General features: G+C 38.5%; 1 protein-coding gene across 4 annotated transcripts in view; it reads left to right on the forward strand.

The window, feature by feature from the left end:
* The window catches only part of NRAP (nebulin related anchoring protein), a 62,062-nt gene that overhangs the window by 7,626 nt on the left and 29,393 nt on the right, over positions 1-25,043 (forward strand). For 2 of the 4 annotated variants that reach the window (XM_032775144.2, XM_032775147.2), the window contains exons 5-21: positions 182-286; positions 1,316-1,423; positions 2,760-2,864; positions 3,193-3,300; positions 5,016-5,120; positions 7,482-7,586; positions 9,902-10,018; positions 12,573-12,677; positions 13,631-13,738; positions 14,463-14,567; positions 16,738-16,836; positions 17,324-17,428; positions 18,540-18,647; positions 19,613-19,714; positions 20,242-20,439; positions 20,658-20,762; positions 23,139-23,237. In XM_032775144.2, coding sequence (XP_032631035.1) covers positions 182-286; positions 1,316-1,423; positions 2,760-2,864; positions 3,193-3,300; positions 5,016-5,120; positions 7,482-7,586; positions 9,902-10,018; positions 12,573-12,677; positions 13,631-13,738; positions 14,463-14,567; positions 16,738-16,836; positions 17,324-17,428; positions 18,540-18,647; positions 19,613-19,714; positions 20,242-20,439; positions 20,658-20,762; positions 23,139-23,237 — 1,887 coding nt within the window. The remainder of the gene's footprint in view (positions 1-181; positions 287-1,315; positions 1,424-2,759; positions 2,865-3,192; positions 3,301-5,015; positions 5,121-7,481; positions 7,587-9,901; positions 10,019-12,572; positions 12,678-13,630; positions 13,739-14,462; positions 14,568-16,737; positions 16,837-17,323; positions 17,429-18,539; positions 18,648-19,612; positions 19,715-20,241; positions 20,440-20,657; positions 20,763-23,138; positions 23,238-25,043) is intronic. The other 2 variants (XM_032775146.2, XM_032775148.2) reach the window with 2 other exon arrangements.

Raw genomic sequence — 25,043 nt, forward strand, 5'->3', positions numbered from 1 at the left:
AGATGCGCCTATGTTCTCAAAATGAAACTGAAGAGGAGCGTAGCCTCATGCTTTCCCTCTGCATAGGAGTATGTTTCTCCCAAAATGAATGATGGTTTTTTTTTCCCTGCCCAGCAGATTAACTGTTCAGGTTTAAAAATGAGTATGCACATTTCCGCTGACTTAATCTTTCCTTTTTTAGAAAGCCTACCAAGCTGCATATGAGGAAAACAAATCCTGGTATTCTGGAACCATCCCAGATCCTGAAACGGTCAGAATAGCTCAGGCATCGAAGACTCTCAGTGATGTATGTGGGCTGACATTTGCAATAACTTTATTTGTATGAGTTATAGTGTTCTGAGGACTTTCCAGTTTAGAATAGCCAAACTTTCAATAACAAATTACAAAAGGAGAAGGTGACATGCAGTTACTGCTATGTTGAGAAACAGTGCTGAGCCTTGTGAGTGCTATCTATATATACCATCAAGGTCACCTAACAGTGTTACTGCAAAGCTTAGAAATTATATTCAAGTGGAACTACCGTGAATTTCTGCAATTAAGATACACTTCAGCTACAGGAGAGTAACATCTTAAGTAAACTTTGATTGTAGATGGAATCCAACATATTCTACATCTTCCAGTGGTGCTACCACCTTTAGGCTGCACCAACAGTGGATTATGCATCTTATTTTTTGTAGAGTAGACAAGGATCTATTGCCTTTCCATCAACCTGAAGTGAATGGAAATCAAACTTGGTATGAGATCTGAAGATCTGTGCCTACGCAAGATGGTCTTTACTAAATTAGTGACTAATAGTAAATATTTTGTTTGCAAAAATATTGAAGGAAAAGATTATAAACAGATTTTTTCCACTTTACATAGGAAATGTTCATGAATTTTGAACTTATGAAATACATTTTCTTTTATAAAAGCAGCAAAGAATCCTGTGGCACCTTATAGACTGACAGACGTTTTGGAGCATGAGCTTTCGTGGGTGAATACCCACTTCGTCAGATGCATGCCACTCACAAAAGCTCATGCTCCAAAACGTCTGTTAGTCTATAAGGTGCCACAGGATTCTTTGCTGCTTTTACAGATCCAGACTAACACGGCTACCCCTCTGATACATTTTCTTTTATGCGTCAATTATTTTAAAACTCTTTAAACATGTGTAGCCAGACTGATGGGACCTGTGATTTCCACTTTGCTTAAGTCCATTATGATTTTTAAAAGTCATCAGGATAATATAACCCATAACAATTAGAATGTGTGCATTAAAAGAGGTGTCACATTAATGGTTTTTCTTTAACAAAATAAAAAATATATAATTTTCTAGTTGAAATACACAGAAGAATATGAACAACAGAAAGGCAAAGGCAGCTTTCCAGCCATGATGACTCCAGCTTACCAGATAGCTAAGAAAGTCACCCAGCTAAGCAGTGACTTAAGTCCCAATTTGTGTGTGTCAAACTTATTGAAGTTCAGCCAAACTTGGATTTCAAACCGTTCACATTAAAAGATGCTTTCCGTAGCTAACAGTAATTGTAAAATAACTCCTGTAAAAGTGAAAAAACCTTGAATATGATACATTGACAGAGGAATCGCTAGCAAATTAGCTAGCTTTGGAAGAATGTCACATATAACAAGCGAATCTTGAAACTTGTCTCTTTCACCAACATAAGTTGGTCCAATAAAAGATGTTGCCTCACCCACCTTGTTTTTCATGTATAACAAGTGACAGTATGGGCATTTTCTAAGATATATGGGACACTTATGACATAATGGTCATCTCAAATTTAAAAAAAATGAATTGCTGTACCATTCTATGCCATCTCACATTTAAAATCAATGAATTGCTGTACCATTCTAGATCCTGTGAATTATTTACTCTTATTTTCCTTTTTTATTTTTATTCATTTATTTATCCACTTATTCTAACTTTTTCATTTCTCTTTCCCTTTTAGTATGTAAAATTATATGCCAGTACACTAGTAAATTAATTTACCTAGAATTTACTTTAACTTATCCATGCACGTAATGTACCATGTTATAAAAATAATCCAATCCAAAGAAATCCAGTGAAAATAAGAATCATACAAAACATTTGAAAAATACTGACGTGGTTTCCATATATAGCATCAACCATTGCAATAATACAATTGTAAGCTATAGGGGTTTGTGTCATTACTGAAGAATCTTGTGATTTTATTGAAGAATATTGTCACCCAAAACAAACACTTTGGACCATATCCAGCTGCTCCCACCAAGTTTGGAGTCTTTCCATTGACTTTAATAGACATTGCACTGGGGCCTTAATAGGAAGACAGCTTACTATGTTGTAGATATCAGCATAACCTGCTTTTATTTTTTTCTCTGTTTACCTGTATTAGTAAAGAGAGAACGCTGTATGAAGTACCAGAAAAAACAGGTTTTTTTCCCCATAGTGCAGTTTTCTTTCATTGCCAAAAAATGAAAACCTTTGGCACTTGATAGATCCAGACAGGCTGAGTGAAATAATAGAACAATTAAACTAATGCACATAGTTTGATGAGTAAAATCAGAACACACTGTAGTGACATCCACTTTTAGTCAGTAGTAGATACACCTGCCTTTGTATTTACAGCTGAGGGACTTATATTAAAGACAGAAAACTGGGAATAATTTATTAGCTGAAACAAAGGTCAGTTCTTCTGTTACCTTTTCAAGCCTTATGGAAGGAAATACCCAGATATTTGCTAGTAAATAGTTTTAAAATGCACTTTATATCTTCTGCCTCCCAGGTGGCATATAAACGAGGACATGAAGACAGAGTTTCCAGCTATACCACTGTCATAGACACTCCAGATCTACTGCATGCAAAGACTGGAGGGAAGCTTGTGAGTGATGTAAGTGTAACAGGAGAGAACAGGCAACCTGTTTCAATCCTGAATAATCCGTAGAGCAGGCCTGTCCTGAGTACAGAACGAGGCTGGGGTCTTTTGGGAAAAATAGTATTTGATCATGTAATTAATGACTATACATACAAGGCTGTGAGGGGGTGAGGGATGATGGTGAATGAAGGTTGCACAGGCAACCTTTATTCTGACATTTCCTGACCTTTGAGTGGTTGACTTTGCAACCTCAGTAGTGTTCTTTTAATGTAGCTTTTTTGTGTGTAGCAGATATAAATGCGTGCGATTTACTTGTTCCTACATTATCTTGGTTTTTTTACAGCTGAAATACACAGAAGAATATGAACAGCAGAGAGGGAAAGGCAGCTTTCCTGCTATGATCACTCCGGCTTATCAGATAGCCAAGAAAGCTAATGAACTTGCCAGTGATGTAAGTATCAAAAGCAATATCTCTTTTGAGGGAAAAATCCAACAGATTTAGGGCCAAATTTTTTTCTGGCAAAATCCTATCAGTGCCAGTGGAGTTACATCAGCAGAGAATGTGGCCTGTAGGATTTCAGGTAATTATTTTTGCACGGGTAGGTCCTGTGTTATACACGAGGGAAAATAAGGCCATAATATTTTGAAAGCAATACTGTTAATCTCTGGGGGCAGAAGGCCCTCCCAAGCTGCACTTGGACACAGAAGAATGAGGGGAGTGGCCATAAGGAGCCACTTGTGGCTCTCTGAGCCCACTCTGCTCAGCCTTGGCATACGTTAGAGGAGCAGCTCTAATTTATACCGCAGACACAAGGAGAACTGGTTACAGGAGGACTGGTTTTATCAGAGCTCTGCCCCTGCCCTTGCTCACCCCCGATTCCCTCTCCTTCCCTTTATGTTGGTGCAGGAGTGAGCTTTGACTGATAGGCACAAAGTGAACTAGAGAAACCAGTCTTGAGTATTAAGTATATATGTATAAATAAAATTAAATATGGAAAGCATATCAAATGTTTGTTGGCTCTGGACTGACATTATTTCAGAATCACCCCCCTCTCTTTCCATTCTCTTGGAGTATTATCGTGCATGGTGCTGAGCACTCTTGTGAGGGGCTGGATGCCCTGCATTCCTACTGAAGTCATTTGGAGCTGAACTCACGTAGCAGCTCTCAGGAGCACTAAGCACCTTACAGGATTGACCCTCCATGGAGCAGTGAAAGCCTGGGATCTTTAGTGAATATAATTTGTCTGCCTTTGCCTCAGTGCCACAATTACAATGTTTGTTAAATGTGTACTAACCCCACCGCCAGAAGCTGTGATGATTTAAAAAAGCAGTTTCAAGGGAAGATAACATTACCAGCCTCCTAGAGGCTAAATTAAATCATGTGTGTTCAAACTGACTCATTAGTATCAATTTTTACACAGGCAGTGAAAGGAAATACATATAGCATATTGTGTTAGCTACATGGAAATGACTTTAAAACCAGAATGGAGAATTTTCTGGTTATTAATTCATCAGTGCAAGTCAAGAAGGACCCTTAGTCTTAAAGTCAAATGCAGATGAGTTCTAAACATTGAAACATTATACACTGCCCTTGATCTGTGGAGGAACTCTTATTGGTGTAAAAATCACCTGTGCAGGATAAAGAGCAAGCTTGTAGGCATTATTTTGACTTCAATAGAGATATTGTAAATCTTGGGCCTGAACTTGAAAGCTGCTCACCTAAAGCTACCACTGGGTCTAGTGGACATGCTAGTGATCAGCGCCTCTCAGAATCAGACTCTTATTATTAAAAATAATTATTGGTGGGCAAAGGATCCTGCTATAGAGTGTACAAAGCACATTGAGATCAGGTAGGATGAAAGGCACTATATAGTGACTCTGCACTTACGTGACTTATGTGTTTATTTTTAACCTTCTGGCACATCAGATGCTAGCCACTGCCAGATGTGGAATGCTATACTTAGCAAAATATTTATCTGAACTGATATAGCAAGTCCTATGTTCTTAAAATTTTATTAAATACAAGTAGAAAACTTGGCTTCTGAAGACTGGTTGCAGTGGAAATTTTTTGGCAAATCTTGATTATTAACGTGCATGTGATTTATTATGCGGCACATATGTAACAGGCTGAACTCGTCTGGCTTGATCTTCTTTTCTTTCTGTTAGGTGAGGTATCATCAAAGATATGAAAAAGAGATGAAAGGAAAAGCCAGCCATGCAACTGGAACAGATGATGCTTTCACAAAAGAAAATATAGATCACTTTAGCCAGGTAGGCAACAGCTAAGAGATACCCATGTACCCATGCTACAGCTGGTTGTTAATACTGCCGAATGCTTAGAGTTTACTAATGGCAATGAGATTTGCTGTCCCCTGTTGTAAACTTTGTTTTCCCATATGACAAATCAAGACCTCAAGGAGAAAGAAGCATGATAATACCATAGTCTGTGTATATAAATGAGTGTGTACCATTGGCAGGGGAACAAACAAGCTTTCTTTCAACCCTGGTCTTTATGGCTTCATCTTTGTGGTTTTTCCATTTTTCAGGAAATATAATTATTGTGGGCAATGCTTAAAAATCCTAATATTCATTAACATTTCATATCATAATATTAATTAACATTTCAGTTAAATTATGTCTGTAACAGGGAAGTAATACAACTCAGGGGTCCCAATCTCAGGAATTTATATTTCAGAGGATAATTTTTATTTTCACATACTGTTCTTGTAGATAGACTTTGCTTTTTAATCAAAGACTTTAGGTGAAAAGAGGTGCACGGACTTACTGATATAAGATCTTCGTAACATTAAACTTTCTCACTTCTTTTACCCAAAACTGGCTCATTTCACAGATCCCCTACAAGTGTGAACAACAAGCCACATTTGAAAAAAAAAATCAGTTTAGCATGTACAGAAATTTAAAATCACCATATATCTTCTAAACTAACAAAAGTTTCATTCAAAAAATAAATGAATAAACAGGACATTCCTAATAATTCCTATACAAAGGTGGCTAATTTAAATGCTTGTGACTTTAAAAGTAACTTACGTATTTTCTTTGAGTGTGGCGTTGAACCTTGTATCACAAACGTCAAATCTGGCTTGATTTTTTTTTTATCTCATTTGGCCAGATTCTGATTGATTTAATCTTATTCCACGTATAGTCCATAGAAATGAACAGACTATGTTTGCTTTAAGATACCACGTAATCTGAGCAAACAGTCCTGTGGCACCTTATAGACTAACAGAGGTATTGGAGGATGAGCTTTCGTTGGTGAATATGCACTTTGTCAGATGCATGGCTCATGCTCCAATACCTCTGTTAGTCTATAAGGTGCCACAGGACTCTTTGCTGCTTTTACAGATCCAGACTCACACGGTTACCCCTCTGATACTTGACACATAATATGAATAATATTGGTTTCAGACTTGGAACAAGCACAGAAAATTCAAGAAATTTGCTTGAGGAAGTTATGAAAACAAACTTCACTGTAGCGTGACCCAACTTATCATGTGGCATGTGACGTGACATAGCATGACCTACAGTGAACCCCTTTGCTGTGAGAAGTCATAGGAGAAATACCATGAATATTTGTAGCATTTACACTACTCCTGCCATAGCAGGCATCCTCATTTCAGCTGATCTGGCACATTGCTAAGATTTATGTGCCAGAGCTATACAAAGATACGTGATAAGCACATGCATGATATGGTTTCTAATGAGGGGAAATTGTTTTTTCTTTTGCTACGATTGTTTAAAATAAAATATTTAACCATTTCTTTTTCACAAACCCTTAATATGTTTATGAAAAAGTTAAAAATAATCTTTTGTCTAAATGATTTTAAAGTTCAAAACAACCTTTTTTCTGTAAACCTGGCATTAGTCCAAAAATGCTTCAAGTATGCATTTTTTGCATAATTATGCATCCCTGACATAGGGATAACATCCTGGATAGTCTCATGCAATCTGAAAGCTAAGGAGATTTACTCATATGCTTTTGAGGGCAAAATCTGGACTAAAGACACATTCTGCTTCATAGTACTAATTCTAGAATAATATAATAATAATAATAATTAATAAAAGAGTGGGCCCTTTTTTGTTTTTTAAGGTATTTGCCACCATAATACCTGAGCACGTCTCATTAATTAATTAATTCATCCTCAAAAAAACCCTGTGAAGTTGAGAAGTATTACTGTACCCATGAGGACTATGGTCACAGAGACATTGAGACTTGCACAGCATCACAGAGGGCATGTGATGCAGAGCCTGACTTGAACCAGATCTCCTAAGTGTCTTAACCATGAGACCCATTCTTCTTTTCTTCTAGTTTTTGGCCTGGGGGAGTTGGGATGAGATTTGGAGGTTATATTCATCTTCTCTGTACTGGAAGACTACCATCTTGAAAGTAGCTAAGTTACCTGTGCTTCCATTGCAACATACATAAAGAGGCCATAGAGAAAGTTTACATTGTGGGTGATTAAATATATATATTCTAGTATAAAATGAACAAACTTTACAGATAAATGGAAGTCATGAACTGTACATGCAAATTACAAGACTGGGGAGCTCAGAAAAGTCATTAATAATCCACTTGCTCATATGTAATGAATAAACACTCTGAATTTTCTGCAGGATTATATGGATGAATATGAAGAGCACAGAGGGAAAGGAAGCTTTCCTGCTATGATCACTCCAGCTTATCAACATGCCAAGAAAGCAAATGAACTGGCAAGTGACGTAAGTATAAAACATGAATAATCAATACAATACATAAACAATTAAAAGCAGCAGTTTGTCGAAGTAGTGCTTGGAAGCAGAATGCTAAAATTAAACTAGAAAAACAAACAACGACATTGCAGAGGGCTCGGTGGATTGATGATATCCGTTATCACCAATGCAAATTACGTACTTAGTAGTTACAGTTGTGAGATTTGCTACAGTTACTCCCATATTGAGTAAATATAGCGTGAATGATCTGAACAGTTTCTAGTTTTTTAATTATGTTGTACAAAGCAATTGATACTGAGACAAGAGAACATAGGATGTGACATTGGCAGATCATGAGGATTGAATTCCTTATCTGCAGTACAGTGTTGTTTTTTCTTCAGTTGTAATCTACAGAACAGGTACAGACTGAGATGTGGCAGCATAAGGTTTTTCCATACAGCCCACCAACCAGAGAACCTCAGCTCAGTTCTGAAGAGACCACCTCTAGTACTCACAAAATGTGTCTATCTGCATTCCCATTCTGTCATTCCGCATTCTGTCTGGCATGACAGCCCAAAAGGATGCCTCTTGGTGGCAGTTTTTGTCATGTGGACACCTGTCCACTAGGGAGTAGACTGAGCCCATCAACTCATGCAGACCATTAAAAAGCCAATAGATTGCAAAATCTTTCTGTCAGCCCAAGACAGGCACAAGCAGCAACCTAGAGGTGAAAGATTCCATAGTATCCCATTACTTGAACTAATGACTGGGAGAATATAAAGAAACTAAGACCTCCTTTGCAGTGTAGTTATAGCTGTGTCGGTCTCAGGATATTAGAGAGCCACACAGAGTTCTTTCCTTTCCCACATCTGAAGAAGAGCTCTATGTGGCTCAAAAGTTGTGTCTCTCACCTACAGAAGTGGTCCAGTAAAAGATATTACCTCACCCACCTTGTCTCTCTAATACCTCCTGGCCTATTTCAATGACAAATTCAGTAATGACCAATTTAAGAATGAATATTTAACCTTCCCTGATTAAAGATGCCTTTGTAAACAGGTTTCCAACAAGCTAAAAATCAAAATTATATTTCCTAATTGTCAGTTGTTATGGGGGCTAGTTTTATGGTTTTCTTTTTGCTGTACAAGGGGGATGAACATATCATAATATAAGGCAATTTAATTTTTTTTAAAGTCTGAGAAACTGAACGCAGACTCCAAAATCAAATATGAATAATCATAACATTTCATCACACTCTAAAATATCTTTTGTTTCATAACTTACGGGGTAGAATTTCAAAGTTAGGGATTTGCAGTTGCATGAGGTGAGGAGCCTGACTCTGTACATGTGAAAAATAATTGATTTGTTTGCAGAAGTTAGGCAAAACACACATATAAACATCCAGATCCAGGGGTAGAATCCTGATCATATTTAAGTCAATGGTAGAACTCTGAATCCAAATTGGCACCTCCTTTACCTCCTTCCTTTTTAAAATGGGGGAGAAGGGGTGAGGGCACGGCAGGCTCAGGGGAGGGAGCAGGAGTAGGGGCAGGGTGTGTAGCACAGCCAGGCGTTGAGCAATGAATACCTCCCAGCGCACTGGAAAATTGGTGCCTGGAGCTCCAGCTCTGGAGTTCGTAGAACACCAACGTTGGAAGGGATCTTAGGAGGCCATCTAGTCCAACCTCCTGCTCAAAGCAGGCCCAATCCCCAACTAAATCCCCAAATGACCCCCCTCAAGGATTGAGCTCACAATCCTGGGGTTTAGCAGGCCAGTGCTCAAACCACTGAGCTATCCCTCCCCGCATCCCCTATGAGTTGGTGCCTCTACAAGTATCCACATATTAACTTCTGAAGATCCGCATGTGGTTCTGGAGCCACAGGTTGGGCACTCTTGCTCTAGTCGATACTTAGTAACCATCTATAATTCTCTGACTGGCATCTTAACATTAGACTACTGAGAACTGAATTCTTTAGTAGAGTAGAGTACAAGCCTCAATCAGTTGCTAGCCAAGAATCTGATAGTGATTATTAATATGAAGATATCTGTTCAAATAATTAAGAACCAGTGCTGTCCAAACAATGGGAAAACTTTTCAAGAAAAATACTAAATTGTAAAGTGGTTTCATATGAAACAGTCAGATTACATGACTGGTGATTTTCTATGGAGATGATTTTAAGAAGTAACAGCCTGCAATTAATTTACCTTTCCAACTTATTTACCCTTTTGTTCAAGCATATTAGTTCTAATAGAAATTAAAGAAAAGTCTTACTCTGTCTCTTCAAGTGAATGGAAATGACAATAGTGACAAAAATATCTTTGTTTTGATTATTTTTCCCTTTTTTAGATAAAATACAAAAAGGATCATTCAAAGATGAAAGGGGCAGCCCACTTTCATTCTCTTTCAGCCGAAGACAACTTAGTTCTTAAACAAGCCCAGAATGTCAACAAGCTTGTCAGTGAGGTAAGAAGTCAAATAGAATTATGAACTGATAGGAGAGCAGCCCATACTAGATACAGCTATATCTATTTATCTCTGGCAGGTAAATTCTGATTTCTCAGGCTAGGAAAGTAAAAAGCTGTTGTCCTTAATGACTAGCACACATGAAAACAATCAATGTGTAGTATAGTTTTAAAATATGGCCATTCCTTAGGAGAAACATTCAGGGACAGATCCTCAGCTGATGAAAATTGTCATAGCTTCTTTAATTTCATTAGAGCTTTGAGAAGTTACACAAGCTGAGGATCTTCTCCTCACCTTTCTGTGTTTTTTAAAATGAAAGCATCTCCAGATGAACTAAAATAGCTTTTCTGTTTCTTGAATGACACTGTTAATTGCATGTGTTTTTTCATGTAATTCCTTTCTGCAGGGGTGCAAGTAATATTGAACACTTACCAGTACGGGGGCCAGCCTCAGCTCATCCGTGCTGCCTTCCCTGTGCTGCCCGAGGCTCCAGTGGCAATTTAAAAGGGCCCAGGGCTCTGGCCCTTTTAAATTGCCGGCCACAGGGCAGCTGCTCCTTTTGCCCCTCCACTGTCGGTTGCCCGGGAGGGGAGGGGAGTGAGGGAGGAGGGGCAATGACACTAAAGTGCTGCCATGGCAGTACTTTAAGCAGAGTCCTTTGCCATGGCAGTGTATGGGCCGATACTGGTGGCCACTTTATACCGGCCCGTACTGGCCCACTTTCACCCCTCACTTTCTCCAAGATACATCTTCTCTTCCTTTTCCTTCTTCTTTTTTTTTTTTTTTTAAGGAAAAGAAACCAAGAGTATACGTATTGTAGACAGAGGAGATCAAGAGATAAAGTTTTCCAAAATGTTGTCAATGTGATTTAGTGAATAGATTGTTGGACTGGTAGTCAGGAGACCTGAGTTCTATTTCTAGCTCTGCCACTGATATGCTGTGTCACCTTAGGAATCTGTTTACCTCAGTTCTCCCACCTGTAAAATGGGGGTAATGATACTTGCCTTCTATTGTAAAGTGCTTCAAGCTCTAAATAGGAAAAGTGCTACATAAATGCTGAGTATTATTATTTTATTTTTCTGAATTTAAAATATATCTGAAATGTATGTATGTCTTTAGATGAGGCTTAAATACAAGTTCTACACTTAAGAACTTGCAAATTTTTTGGGAAAGATTTGCTTACCTATTTTGAATAGGAAATCCAATATACAGCTGAGCTCTAATCCTGTACCGTTCTGCCTCTACTTGTACATATGAAGTAATCAATGGGAAATTTGCATGTGAATTAAAGAGAAGAATTAGACCCGCAGTATCAACACTGCATGTACTAATTAATATTTTTATACAAGGAATTTCAATTTGACTTATAAAGTGACATCACTGTTATAGAGAAAGAGAAAGCAGCATATTTCTGTAGATAACTAGAAAAATTAACCTTTTAAAAATATATGCAAAATGGGCTAAAATCCAATTTCCATAATACCTGTGCACCTCTATTAATGTATCAAGAACAGAATCCAGCATCCTGTAAAAGACTGTTGCTTACAAATAATGCAAAAAAGACAAATCTGCTTGTAGGAGAACAGTGTACAGGAATTCTCAAACTGTTTTGAGTTGTTAGGGAATGTCCACTATTATCTGATTAATGGATGCAGTGCGTCAGGAGTATTCTCCAATTACCAGGAACAATTCAGTGTCAGCTGAAGTACTAGGATACAACCTCCCACATTCGGGTACTCTTGAGATATCCAGAGTGAATCTTCGTAGAAGAAACTTTCCAAATCTGTTTTGTAGCAGCATAACTGAAATAATGTGTCCATCCTTTGGGCGTGCAACTACGTAGTCTATTTGTCAGGAACATTAGCATGTATTAATTTGTTCATAGAATTGTACTGTAATAGCTTTAGAGAATAAGAATAACTTTTTCAAAATTGATACGTGATTCTGGATGCTTCTGTTTTGGGGTCCCCACTTAAGAAGTCTTTAAGGGATGTCTACATTGCAGCTGGGAGTGAGCCTCCCACCCTAGATAGATGACTCACATTAGTGGAGCTCAAACTAACTTGGTAAAAATAGCAGTAGGCTTGATCTTCTCTGCTCAAGCCTAGGTGGGTTTGTGAACCTAAGCCTCAACATCCACGCTGCTTGATGTTTGAGCACGCTAGCTTGAGCTTTGCTAGTGCGTGTCTATCTGCCTGAACTGGGAAACTCACTCCAGATGCAATGTAGGCATACCCCAGGGAGCTTCATATGTAGGTTCTGAGCAGTCAGCACTTTCTGAAAAACGTCTCATACTAGAGACTCAAAGCTGAGACATCTAAAATCACTATTCACTTTTTGAAAACGTAGGCCCCAAAATCATCATCAAGGCTATAGGACTCACTATTGGACAGAGTAAAATCAGAAGTGTGGAACTTACGTTTTACTGTATGCCATATAATCAAATCCTTATGTTAACTTATCTGGATTTAAGGTATGGCTTACGTTCATAGATATTTTATGCAGTGAATTCAGATTTTGCTGCATCTCACCCTTGTATTTTTTGGCTTTTAAGGTGAAGTACAAGAAGGATCTGGAAAACAGTAAAGGCCACAGTATTAACTACTGTGAGACTCCCCAGTTCAAGAATGTGAGCAAGATCTCAAAATACACCAGTGATGTAAGTCCTCAGTATCTTGCATGCAGTGCAGTGGAAGTTTAATTTAGCAGCTGCTGCAATCACAGTTCATCTGTGAGTGTTCCATATAAGCCTTGAGTAAAAGCTGCATTGGGAGTTTGAATGGAACAGTTATGTTTTTGTGTTTGTATAATGCTTAGCATAATAGGGCCCTAGTCCGTGACTGCAGCTCCTAGGCACTACAATAATACAAATAATAATAATAATAATAATAATTAATGTAGGAAAAAGAGATGACTTACTACAAAGCATTGCTAATCCAATCAAAAATGACTATTCACATTCTTTGTCAGACTTTCATTTAGTTCATCACTTATGTCCATGTGTTAATTGAAATGAAATATATGCAGATAATCTCAGGAGCCATTTTTGAGATGTAAATTATTGAGCAGAACATAATTAAATATCTGTAAAACTAATGTTTATTATTATTAGTGTAGCAATAACTCATTTTAAAAACATCTTTAACTAAAATATGTTAGTAGGATGATCTCCATCAGCACAAAAGATAGGGCAGAACGGGTGACTATCCTAAATGAGGACACAAAAGAGTATTCATGCAAGAATCTTAAAATACCATGGGATTAATTCCTGTGTTATAAATAACTCTTTCTCAGTTTAATGATCCATTATTTCTGAGGTAAATAATTTTCAGCAATGAAGTGAGAAGGCACCAAATTTGTGTGGCACGTAGGTAATTTTGGGAATACAATTGACATCTGTTGAAAGGAAGGTCTCTTGGGAGGTGTGCCAATAGTTTTTTTCTTTTAAGGCGTCAAAGTTGTTGTATAATCACAATGAGTTTTCACATGATAGCAACACTAGTAGATCATTTGAACCGGCTGTATTTTCCTATGCTCAGTACCTGTCTCTTTGCTGTAACAGATAGTGAAATGAAATACATTTTCTGAGACAATGTTTGCTTTTGTGTTTAGCTTAAATACAGAGAAAAATACCAGAATCAAATGAAAGGTCATTATGAAGGCATTGGCATGGACAGGCGCACTCTGCATGCAATGAAGGTTGGCAGCTTGGCAAGCAATGTAAGTCATTTATGCTCATATTATAGTAGGTACTGCGGTAGTATTCAGTTATGTAGAGGTATTCTCTCTTTTTTTAGTCTTTAATATTAGCAGCCTTCAATTGATGAGAAACTTAGATCGAATTATGTTGGGAGGTGCTAGGGATGGATGTGCTGAGGAGATTATATATCTTGGAAACCCTTCTGCACTAGTTTACACATATTTTATTATGCAGGAGAAGTTAAAATAATTCATTCAGGTATCCAATCCTGCAAAATACTGAGCTCCCTCAATTCCCTTGGACATCAATGGGAGTTGAGGTTGGTCAACACCCTGTAGGGTCAGGTGAAAAAGCAATCTTTAATGAAGGTTTCTGAACCCGGTAATTTACTGGATTAGTCACAAAGCCATTTTGTTATATACCATTCCTTCAAGTATATTATTTACAAATCTGTAAGAAACTCAAGAACTAAGCTGAAAGATAAAAGAGATATGTCATAGGTGGAAGTTAAGTTAATGCTTCCACTGTTGGCATTGGATTAATTGTGTAGTTGAAAAAGAATCAATTAGTGGCTAAACTACGCAAATAATTTCATTTTCTTAGTCGTTGATGACATTGAACTTACTTTGTTTCTTGTGTTTAATATTAATATTATTGTTTCTCCTTTCCTCTTGACTAATAATTATTCAAACAAATGACAGCTTTAAAAAAAGACTGATTTTTTTTGTTCTTCCTGTGTTTCAGATAGCCTATAAATCTGATTACAAGCATGACAATGTTGACTACAATTACCCAGCTACACTCACTCCTTCATATCAAACAACACGGAAGTTGGCTCCTTTGAAAGATGTAAATATTTGCATGGATTTTCATCCCGTTTTTTGCACTGCTCATCATCTCTCTGGAGGAAAAAATCTGAAGCCTAGTGTGTGATTTTATCCTGGTGGCAAACAGCTGATAACACAAGGCTCAGTGGGGTCAGGAAGACTGTGAGGATTAGGAATGGGAAACAGAGGTTGCCCGCCCAAATCACTGGTTTCAGTTCAGACCAGATTGTTGGTAACCTAAAGATGAATTGGTGTGGGGAAGTTTACACTACTATTGCCCATACTGTACCTGCTGTATGGATAAATTGAGGACTTCAGTTTACAGTTTGTCATTCTGGTACTTTTCCAAGCACTAAATCTCCCCCTGAAAATATTAGCTGAATAGGTATAGCTGATCTCTTTTGTGGGTTCTTCCATATGTAATATTCTAACTGCTAATCGGTATTGTATTGCTTCTTCTCCAGCAATAGTTCCATTTTGTCTGTGGAAAGGGCTAGGGAGACAAGGAAGGGAGAAGGAGAATTTGAATTAACTATTCTCTTCCTCTTGCCATGTTGAAGACTTACATCCCCCTAGAGGTGAAGCAAGAATGTCAAGGGCAGGGACTATGGACACCAACGTTTCACTTACCCAAGAGCAGACTGGGCTTGGAGCATTTTAGTCTAGTACATGCTTCCTATGACTTGTGCATGACTGGCATTGTGGCAAAGTGATTTATATGCGCCAAAGAAAGTACCTGCAATCAAATACAGCATTAGGCCAAACCTGTCCAGAGGCTAGAGCTCACTTGAGCAATTTGGATGTGGGTTCTGTGGATTACCACACAGCCAACATTCCCAGATCATCATCCGCAATAAGTACATGTGGTTAAGTTTAAAGAAAAAAGGAGACTTAAAAGAAGAAAAGAAAGAAACCGTCTGCTGCAGAGAGCCTTAGATATCTACATAGAAAGAGTGAATGAACTCTTTTAAGTACACCGATCACTTTTGGCTTTGTGAGATAAGTCATGCAATTCTTCTAATGTGAGTTAAAATGGTGGGTAGCAGAAGTGCGTATATGTGCAGGTGTTTCAGATAAAGAGGATCCTATTAAAATGGATTTATAGCTTTAAATGCCTTTGAATTACACTCCATGGCAAAAAAAATGTTCTTAAAGAACTCGTTTTAAGCAACATACAATTTGCAATGTTCGATTATTAACTACAATTTATATTAAGGCCTACAGAGAATAGTAATTGTGTCCTGCAATGTAACCCTGAGGCCTTTGGCAGGAATAGGTTTAAGAGAAAATTTCTCCATGACGTTTTATCTTGCATAGTTTGGGGATTTAATATATTTATCTTTATAGATTATTATTGGTGCAACTATATTCATATACTAGGAATTTAGTGCACTCTAATGCACTCCTACTGATGGCTGACATTGAAATGCTTTTTTCCCTGCACCATATATATTTTCCCTTCCATATCAAATTCTTACCATACAAGAAACTTCTATTATCAGTTATTACATTTTAAAAACTAGTTAAAGACAAGTAGTAATAGAGCCCATTGGAATACAATTTTTTCTGTGTAACTCTATGGCAGGGCAGACCACTACTGGAGTAAGTTCCTTATTACAAAGATAAAAGGGAATCTAAGGCTATGTTTACACTATGCGGGATTGATGCTCTGGTGATCGATACACTGGGGATCGATTAAGCGGGTCTAGTGAAGACCAGCTAAATCGACAACACAGTGAATCCCGTTGACACAGCGTGGTTTAGACACCGCAGTAAATCAACCTAAGCTATGTTAACTCCAGTTACACTGTTCACATATCTGGAGTTGCGTAATTTAGGTCAATTTACTGTGGTAGTGTAGACATAGCCTAAGAGATGATGCAGGATATTAATTCTATAGGAATGCTTTATAGGAATCAATTGAAACTGCATCTCGTTAATAAAATCCACACATTGTGTTTGAGGGAAGTTAGTTTTCAAGTAATATAGAAGTAATAATCTCAGCAGAGGGAATTTTCTGGAGATTAATTACTGGCTGTGTGTAATCTCACCCACCAGAATTGTTCTACACCTCAGTTTTTATGACTCAAGTGGTGGGTTTACCCCCAAATTTCAGCTAAACGAAACTTCTCTACCATACCCTTCACATGCCAATCTGAGCATTTCCTTTTTTGTTTCTCATTTTAACTTAGGTAAACTATAGACAAAGCATAGACAAGCTGAAGTACAGCTCTGTTACCAGCACTCCACAAATTATTCAAGCCAAAATAAACTCTCAGCAGCTCAGTGATGTAAGTCCTGCTGCCATTGACCATCTCTGTTTATTAGCGATAAGAAAATATTTTATTTCCTAATGTCCTCACTGCATATGTGTTTTCTTTCATGTTGATAAGTAGGTTTACAACTAAAACAAACTGTAGAAAATGAATGAAATTGCTTTCAAGTTCAGGTGGCCACATTAGTAGATCAAGAAATATGAAATGCTTTCTTGAACTTTGAGAAGTTATATAACTTCAGTTTCTGACTGTTTGATTTGTTAATACTTGTTTTTACTGGACTTCTCCTACAGGCCTATTTACATTATACCATTTACTGGGAATTTTCTTTGAATAACTAGGGGAAAGTTATATTTGCCTTTTCTTATTATTCCCAGTTTTGTTTAGTTATTACAGACTTATATTATGGTCCTTAACGCATTAAAACAAACAATAATCACTTAAAGTTAGATGGAATTGCATTTGGTGTATTTATGGTAATTTGTTTCAATGTTTGTGGCAGTTGACTTACCGAGCCCAGTATGAGAAAACCAAAATGAATTACACTCTACCACAGGACATTCCTCAGCTAGTCAAGGCGAAAGCCAACGCTGAGCTATACAGTGAGGTAAGCAAAGTGACTTGCAAATGTAGATCTAGAGATTGTCCTCAAATATGAGCAATAATGAACACACGGATGCTGAGACTGTTCAGGAAGAACTAGGCATCTCTGTTCTGCCTTTGTTCAACAGTCTGAGACAAAGTTATCCAAATTAATAGGGATAAAATGTGAAGCACAACCTTGGAATTTGTTCTGAGATCTCATGAAATGACTTGAATTTGTCTAGCAGATTAAATGTCCACACCACAAAACTGACTATCCAAATTAGTGCTCATTGGATGTATTACTCTTCTGGCAGGGCTAGTGCAAAGACCAAGGATTTCGATCTTGATCCAAAGCCCACTGAAGTCAGGGGAAAGGCTTTCATTGATTGCAGCGGGCTTTGGATCAAGTGCCACTGTTGCCAGCTCTCATGATTTATCACAATATGTGGTGCTTTACTTAAAGCTGCAACTCTTGGAATCAGACAGAAGACAATTACCTCCTCACCCTGTACATTTATTATTTGCTACAAATCTGATTACTTTTAAGCCAATCTCGTGGCAATACTGCAAGTCCTTAATGGGGATTTCATACTCCATTGTGCTTCCTCCAATTCAAGGCGGAGGCGTATTGGTGGAACAACGTGGGAAGATGCACCATGCCTGTGATGTACAGTTATTATTGCTATTGTTGTAATGGTCATGCCTAAAGGTCCCAACCAGAATTAGTCCTATTATGGTAGGTGGTGTACATACACAGAGCTAAAGATGGCCTCTGTTCCAAAGAATTTCGGATGGAATTTTCAAAAGTAGCTGAGTGAATTGGGCACCTAACTTCCATTGGCTCTCAATCGAAGTTAGGCCCCTGGCTCTTTTAGGCACTTAAAAAATCCCACCCTTACAATCTAAGAACTCCTGCCACCTGCTGTGTGCATAACTGGGGACCGCAAGCTCCAGGAATGTTAAATCTGGCCTCATCTAGAATCAATTATTTAACATCAAATAATAGTAAATATATTATATTTAACTGAATATATTATATTTTTGTTTAGTTCCTCACAATTTTCCATGGTTGCTTTAGCTGTTTAGGCAGGTATATTCATGTTAGTGACATGCTGTTGTATTTCCATTCTCAGATTAAGTACAAAGAAGGTTGGGAGAAGACTAAAGGTCGGGGCTTTGAAATGAATCTGGATTCCATGTCTTTGCTTGCTGCCAAAGCCTCAAGGGATCTTGCCAGTGATGTAGGTTGTATTTAATTAACTAGCAATTATTCCTAACAGAAGTCAGCAATAGCATAGGGAAATAAATACATTGTTTCACCTGGGTTTTTAAGCCCTGAATTTTACTGTTGTGCATTCATCTTTCTCGACAATTGATGAACTCTAGGGAAATTTGTTTAGAATAATTTCTATAGGCAACCAGCCCCACTTTCCGAAAAATTGCTTATTTTTTTGTGTATATAAAGAAATAAAATTAGAAAAAGAGCAGTAGCTCCATGTCCATGTTGTAAAATTCAGCATTTTGAATTAATTAGACCAACATAAACCTCACTACCTCCAATGCCAGTACAAGGCGTGTTTCTTTGATTTTCCTTCTTTAACATAAACACATAGCAGCTTTTATGTTTTTTAAAAAAATCCTAAAAACAAAACCCTACCAAAACAAACTGCTATACCGCGTGCATCATTCTCTCCCCCGTGGAGAGGTTGCGGGAGAGAATAATCATGTATGAGAGCTGTTAGTCAAGGGGCTTAATGAATTAGTGGAAGGCACTCAGATATTACACTGCTGAGGGCAATATAACAACTGACAGAATAGAATAGAAGCTGTTTATGTTAAAATGAGTCAACCCCTGAAGACCTTGCTCAGTTTTTGCTTAGAACTCCATTACATATTTGGCTCAATAAGAACATGAGGGTTCAATCCAACACATTTTTCATAAAAACAAAAGAACGATTTAGCAGTTTCAAAGGTTGTATATCTAGAAAAATATCCATGCGAGGAAAGATTGAACCTTTCTAATAGGTTAAAGAAGACACGACTAAGGCCAACCTGATTGCCCTTCAGAATTCATAAGCATATTTGAGAGCTCTGAATTGGCTGCCAGGCCCTGCACTCAAATGGCCAGTCCCTAAACATACTGCATAACTTTGTGGCAATTGGAAAATGGCTTGTTGTTTACAGTAAATTATTTTCCTCTTCAAAGATTAAATACAAAGAAGAATATGAAAAGACAAAAGGCAAAGCAATTGGAAACAAAGATTCAAGACTTCTGCACTCTTTGCAAGTGGCCAAGATGAGTAGTGAGGTAAATGATTGATTTCTCTTACTTAAAAGATGTTTTTCATCATTATACTATTTTGCTAGTGTAGGGTTGGAGCTCTTGAATACTGCATTGTAGGTATTGATCTTATTTTCAGAAGAGGAAAGCACACTGAACCCTGTCTTAAAACACAAACTAAACATAAACAAAAAAACCCAAACCCACAGACTTTGCAAAGAGGTGCAAGATAAAAGAACAGAGTGAAGTGAGCTTGACTGTGTTCCGGATCCGTGAGAGGAATTACCAGTGGAATATGCAAATCCATGGTCCCGTTTTGGGGCTACCATGTGGCCCCTTTTGAAACCTCTGTCTTACAAGTCTTTGCCTAATATGCAGCAGGGTAGGCAAGTTTATTTCACTCTATCGCAAATGATGATGGAGGCTAAGTATAGATTTTGTGGATAAATAATGCCTGATTATACAGTGATATGAAATAAAGTACTTATAAGCCATTGCTTGCTTTCTTGTTTCTCTTAAAGTAATGATGAAAGTATTGTTCCTTTATATCCTAGATTGCTTATAAAAAAGGTTTTGAGGAGAGTAAGAGACATTTCCATTTGCCCATGGACATGGTAAACCTGAAGCATGCCAAGAAAGCCCAGGCATTGGCTAGTGACCTTGAATATAGGAAGAAACTCCACGAGTATTCAGTGGTTCCAGAAGACATGAAGACAAAGTGGGCGAAGAAGGCCTATGGACTTCAGAGTGAGGTAAGGCCAGACACCCCCTTTTTAAATGTTGCTGCAGGTTGAGTGTTGAAGAGTATCTGGATATATTAGGTGATCAAAATGACTTAATAATATTCCTTGGCACTTATATGTCTGTTTTCATCTTCAAAATGTCTCTTCACAAATGCAGAACTGGTAAGTATGCATACTTTAATTGTCAGACTTGTGTCTCAGTCTAAAACATTTTTTTCCCTCTGTAGCTGCAGTACAGGGCAGATCTGACATGGATGAAAGGAGTTGGATGGATGACAGAAGGGAGTGTTAATATAGAACAAGCTAAAAAAGCAGGAGATCTTGTTAGCGAGGTGAGCTGCACTTTCTGGCTGTTTTTTTGACTGGAAGGTTGAAGCCTGGTTGGCCAGGAGTATAGATGCTGTATGTGGAATGGATTGGGAGACTCAAGTATATTGGAAATTTGAGATATGTCTGAGCTAATGGGGATGGTGCATGTGTGTGGCAAGTGGTTTGGGAGATTTTGGGTTGCAGTTTGGGAAATATTTGCCCATCATGCAACTATACTCTTCTTCCCTGGAATTCAGTATTCGCATTACAGGGCTCTCAGACAGATCTTTGTGTAATCATAATTATTCCCTCCTACCCTTCTTCATCTGCCTGCACCTTTAGCACTGGGAAAAAATGGGATTTGCTGTTTTATTTTGTTTAGGCCATTTTTCAAATCCTAGTAACGCGAGGAGCTAAAACAGGGCACTCAGACTTTTAAGTGACATAAATGAAAAATTAGATGTTTCACAACCTTGTTTGAAACTTCCTTGCTCTATGGCCAGTCAGGGCTGAACTTGCTCTGAGTCTTTGCTGGCTGCACTAGCTTGCCGCGCTCTTCATTCTTTTTCTTTGGTTCATTCCTGGCCTACCATTGCCATTAACCTCATGGGAATACACTTTCTCAACCTTCTAGTTCCAGTCTAGTGGTAGCGTTGGTGACAGGAAAGCAGGAGGATAGAGAGAAGAAACAATTAGGAGAATTTTGACTTAGAGGAAAAGGAAGGAAAAGAAGCCTGTTAGGGTTACTGGAAATCACATACTCTGATACTGTTGGCCTTTGACATCCAACTCTTTACTCCCAAAAATGAAAAATAAATATCAGAACCAAGGGAAGAAGCAATAGCGCTCAGATCCAATATCTTGCTAGAGATGGACTGACATTTACTGCTGTGGCTTGCAATAGTAATGATCACTGCCACAAATATTTAATTTGTGGTGATCTGTCTGACACTAACCTCCTAAGACGAAAGCCAGTGTATATTATTTTAAATATTTCTGTTTCCAACCAGAAGCTGGCATTTTGTCATTTACTTGCAGAATGTCATTGTTATGTTGCATAAAATTGTGACAAAGACACACTGTTCTTAATCTGCCTATGTCCCCTCTAAATTCTAAATACAAAGCAATGAGCACCTCTTTGAAGCAGAGCATGCTTTTTTAACTTCTGTTTTTTGTGCAGCCGGGAAAGTCCCAGTGTGAACTGATCTGTTCACCTATCAGTTCAAACAGTGGCTTCCACTGCCAAAATGTGATGTAATAGAAACACTTTCACATGTACCCCTGCAATACAGAATGATTGGTTTGATTGCTGAATCATTAGATTAATAAACAGTCAATTAAAGTACATGAGAAGAGTTTGCCTGGTCTCCCCATTATATGCTGTCTTGAAAGAGTTATGATGTATTTTCTTATACTATCTCAAAAGCAGACAGAATTTTATTTGCTCTAAAAGGAACACTACACCAGACTCGATTGTTGCGATGAATTCAGTCTAGGCTTGATCCAAAGTTCAATAGGTATCTTTCTAATGGCTTCAGTGGACTTTGGATCAGGCCATTAAGGAATATTATAGTGTATTAATCAGAAGGACAGTCTTACTCATGCAAGGTGAAACTTTGGTTCCTTGCACAAAATCTCTGCAAAAGGGCTAACTGTCAGATATTAATGCACAGGGCTGGGCAGAATGGAATGCTCCTTCTGACACCCAAACCTAGAGCCTGGGTCTGGGGCACCTACAGCTGCCATTACAGACAAGCCTCTATAGTTAGCATCCAGTTGATATTGGAGAAAAGTGCTAGAGTAATATCTTGAATTGTCATAAGGTTCAATATGATATATAGGGAAAAGTTTGTATCAAGAGGGCTAAAATATGTCCTCTGTGCTCTTTGTTAAATGTACAGCAGCATTAAGCTCTTTCATAATCTAACAAAGTAAAAAAGGAACAACAGAAACTTGTGTTTGAAAAGGTTTATATCGTAAAATGTGGTGGTAACATGCACTGGGGGACTCAGGCAATGAGTAATGGCATACAGAGCCTTTAAACTTCTCTGTTACTGGTTCAAATCCAGACCAGGAAGGTTGGTCATTGCTCAGTGTGAAACAAGAAAGGGATCTAGGTCATACAGTCGGTATATCTGGCATTAATTAGTATGCATGTTTTCAGTCTCAGCAGAGAGAACATTGATTGGGCATGCATATGGCATTGCTCTCAGCACTAGCAGACATCTTCCCAGTTCAGGTTCAGAGATGATAGAATGTGGAAGCTTACAGTGCTGATACCTGTGCTCTAAACAGAAGACATCAGTTTCCAGAACTCTGTCTTCCCCTTTTGAAAAGCACTGAATTCACTTGGAAAAATAAATGTGATAACAATTTCTGAATGCTTTTTTTTAAATCAGAAAAAGTACAGACAGAAAGCCGATGCTCTAAAGTTCACCAGTGTGGCCGACAGTTCCCAGATCAAACACGCGAAGAAAAGCCAGGAACTGCATAGTGATGTGAGTCCTCACTGATGCTTTATCATTAACTTGGTAATTCTTGGGGACAGATGAGAACCACTGAAAAAGAAATTGGCTTCAGTTCTCAATCTTGCCATGGCTTTAAATAACTTTGAGCTTTACTTCTTAAACCCCCTTTTTTTTTTTAACTTTCCCCTGCTTCACAGCTAGAAACCTTTAAACCTGATAGGGAACAGATATATGCAAAGCCTCAGATTTTAGATACGGTGGTGATAAGGACCATATAGGCATCTGGACAGACGGATAGAGACTAAACCGGATCCTTTACAACTTCTGCATTCTGCTGTTTTTCTTTTCTCAGTGAGACTATTTTGCCTGTCTCACTCAGATCCTTAACTATACCTAGTGCACTTAAGACTGCATCTTTTTGAGCACAAATGCTTAAGCTATTTTTAGGCAAATAAAGCTTTTCTCAAGGTGACTTTTTTCCCCCCCAATCCTCTTTCCTTCCTTAGATGTGAGAAATAGAGCAATGACCCTGTCAGCTGGTATCTGTGAACTCCTGGCTGTGGTGAAGGCCCAGCTGGACCACAACCAGTTTTTAATTTTTCAAAACAAGGGGCACCTGTTGTTAAATGTACTGATCACCTAATTTAGCGAGAGTGGTAACTGCTGAGAGTGAGATATGTTGCATGTTGTGGCTTGAACTGAGGACACTGGCAGCTGTCCAGATATTGCGTGAGCAACACTTCATCCTCAGTTGGTTGGTCTTTCCTAGACAGCTGCCTTCTTTCCTTTTTTGTTCATCTGTGTTTTAAGATGTAACCCTTCTGCCAGTGGAGCTGGCAGCAACCAGGGCTGGGTTCAATATCTAGGGGTTCCTTTTCAACAGTACAACACAGAACCAGCTTGAGCCCCCGCACAGTAACCTGGGAAAATTACACACCACCGCTGGGCGCCTCTGAGAAGCAATACTTCCCCACTTGTAAGCACAGAGTCTGAGTATAGACAAGATACTTTTAATGAAAGGCGGGCAGTTTCTGGACATTAATTGGGGAAAATTGCTACAAGCAGGATTCATAAGCATAAAACTGTGAGCAGGATGCCCATCCTAGAGTGTGTGGAGCAGAGCCTTCTGCCTCATGTTCTTCAGTTGTACAACCAAAAGTTCCTTTTCTGTGCCCCTCTCTGCTTCCTCACCATACCCCACCCACAGCGGTTGTCCTTGGTCAGTGAGGATCCAGGGTTGAGAGGTGCATCTGTGTGAGTTCACTTCCCACCTGGGGAAGAAAGTATCTTGCTTGCTCTGCCATCTGAGCACTTACTTTGGCTGGCTACCCTGCCAGCCATGGTTCCTCTCTGTTGGCCACCTACAAGATGCTCGTTCCACTCCCGCCAACCACTCCCATTGGCCGACTGTCAGTTACCTTCTGCTGTCACCTGCCTCTCTGCTATGACCTCTGCAGGTCAGCCTCTTAGTGATTTTCAGTTTTTAGCAGGCAGAAATGCGGTCCCACCACAAGTGATTTCAGCTCTCATTTAAGCACTTAAAATTCCAAAGGCTCCTAATGGAGCCTATTTAGCTCTATCTTTGAACAGTGGGGAGGAACAGGTTAAACCAGACTGGGGGATCCTTAGGGAGAGTCCACACCTACTGGCTGGGACACCAAACCTCTCCCTCTCCCCTCTTACTTTTCATTCCCCCTGCTTTCATTACTAAAGTGATTTACATGAGAACAGCAATATTGAGTCACACCAAAAGTCCATCTAGCCCAGTATCTTGTCTTCCAACAGTGGCCAATGCCAGGTGCCCCAGAGGAAAGGAACAGAACAGGTAATCATCAA

This window comes from Chelonoidis abingdonii, chromosome 15, assembly GCF_003597395.2.
Source record: "Chelonoidis abingdonii isolate Lonesome George chromosome 15, CheloAbing_2.0, whole genome shotgun sequence".
In the NCBI taxonomy this organism is placed as follows: Eukaryota; Metazoa; Chordata; order Testudines; family Testudinidae; genus Chelonoidis; species Chelonoidis abingdonii.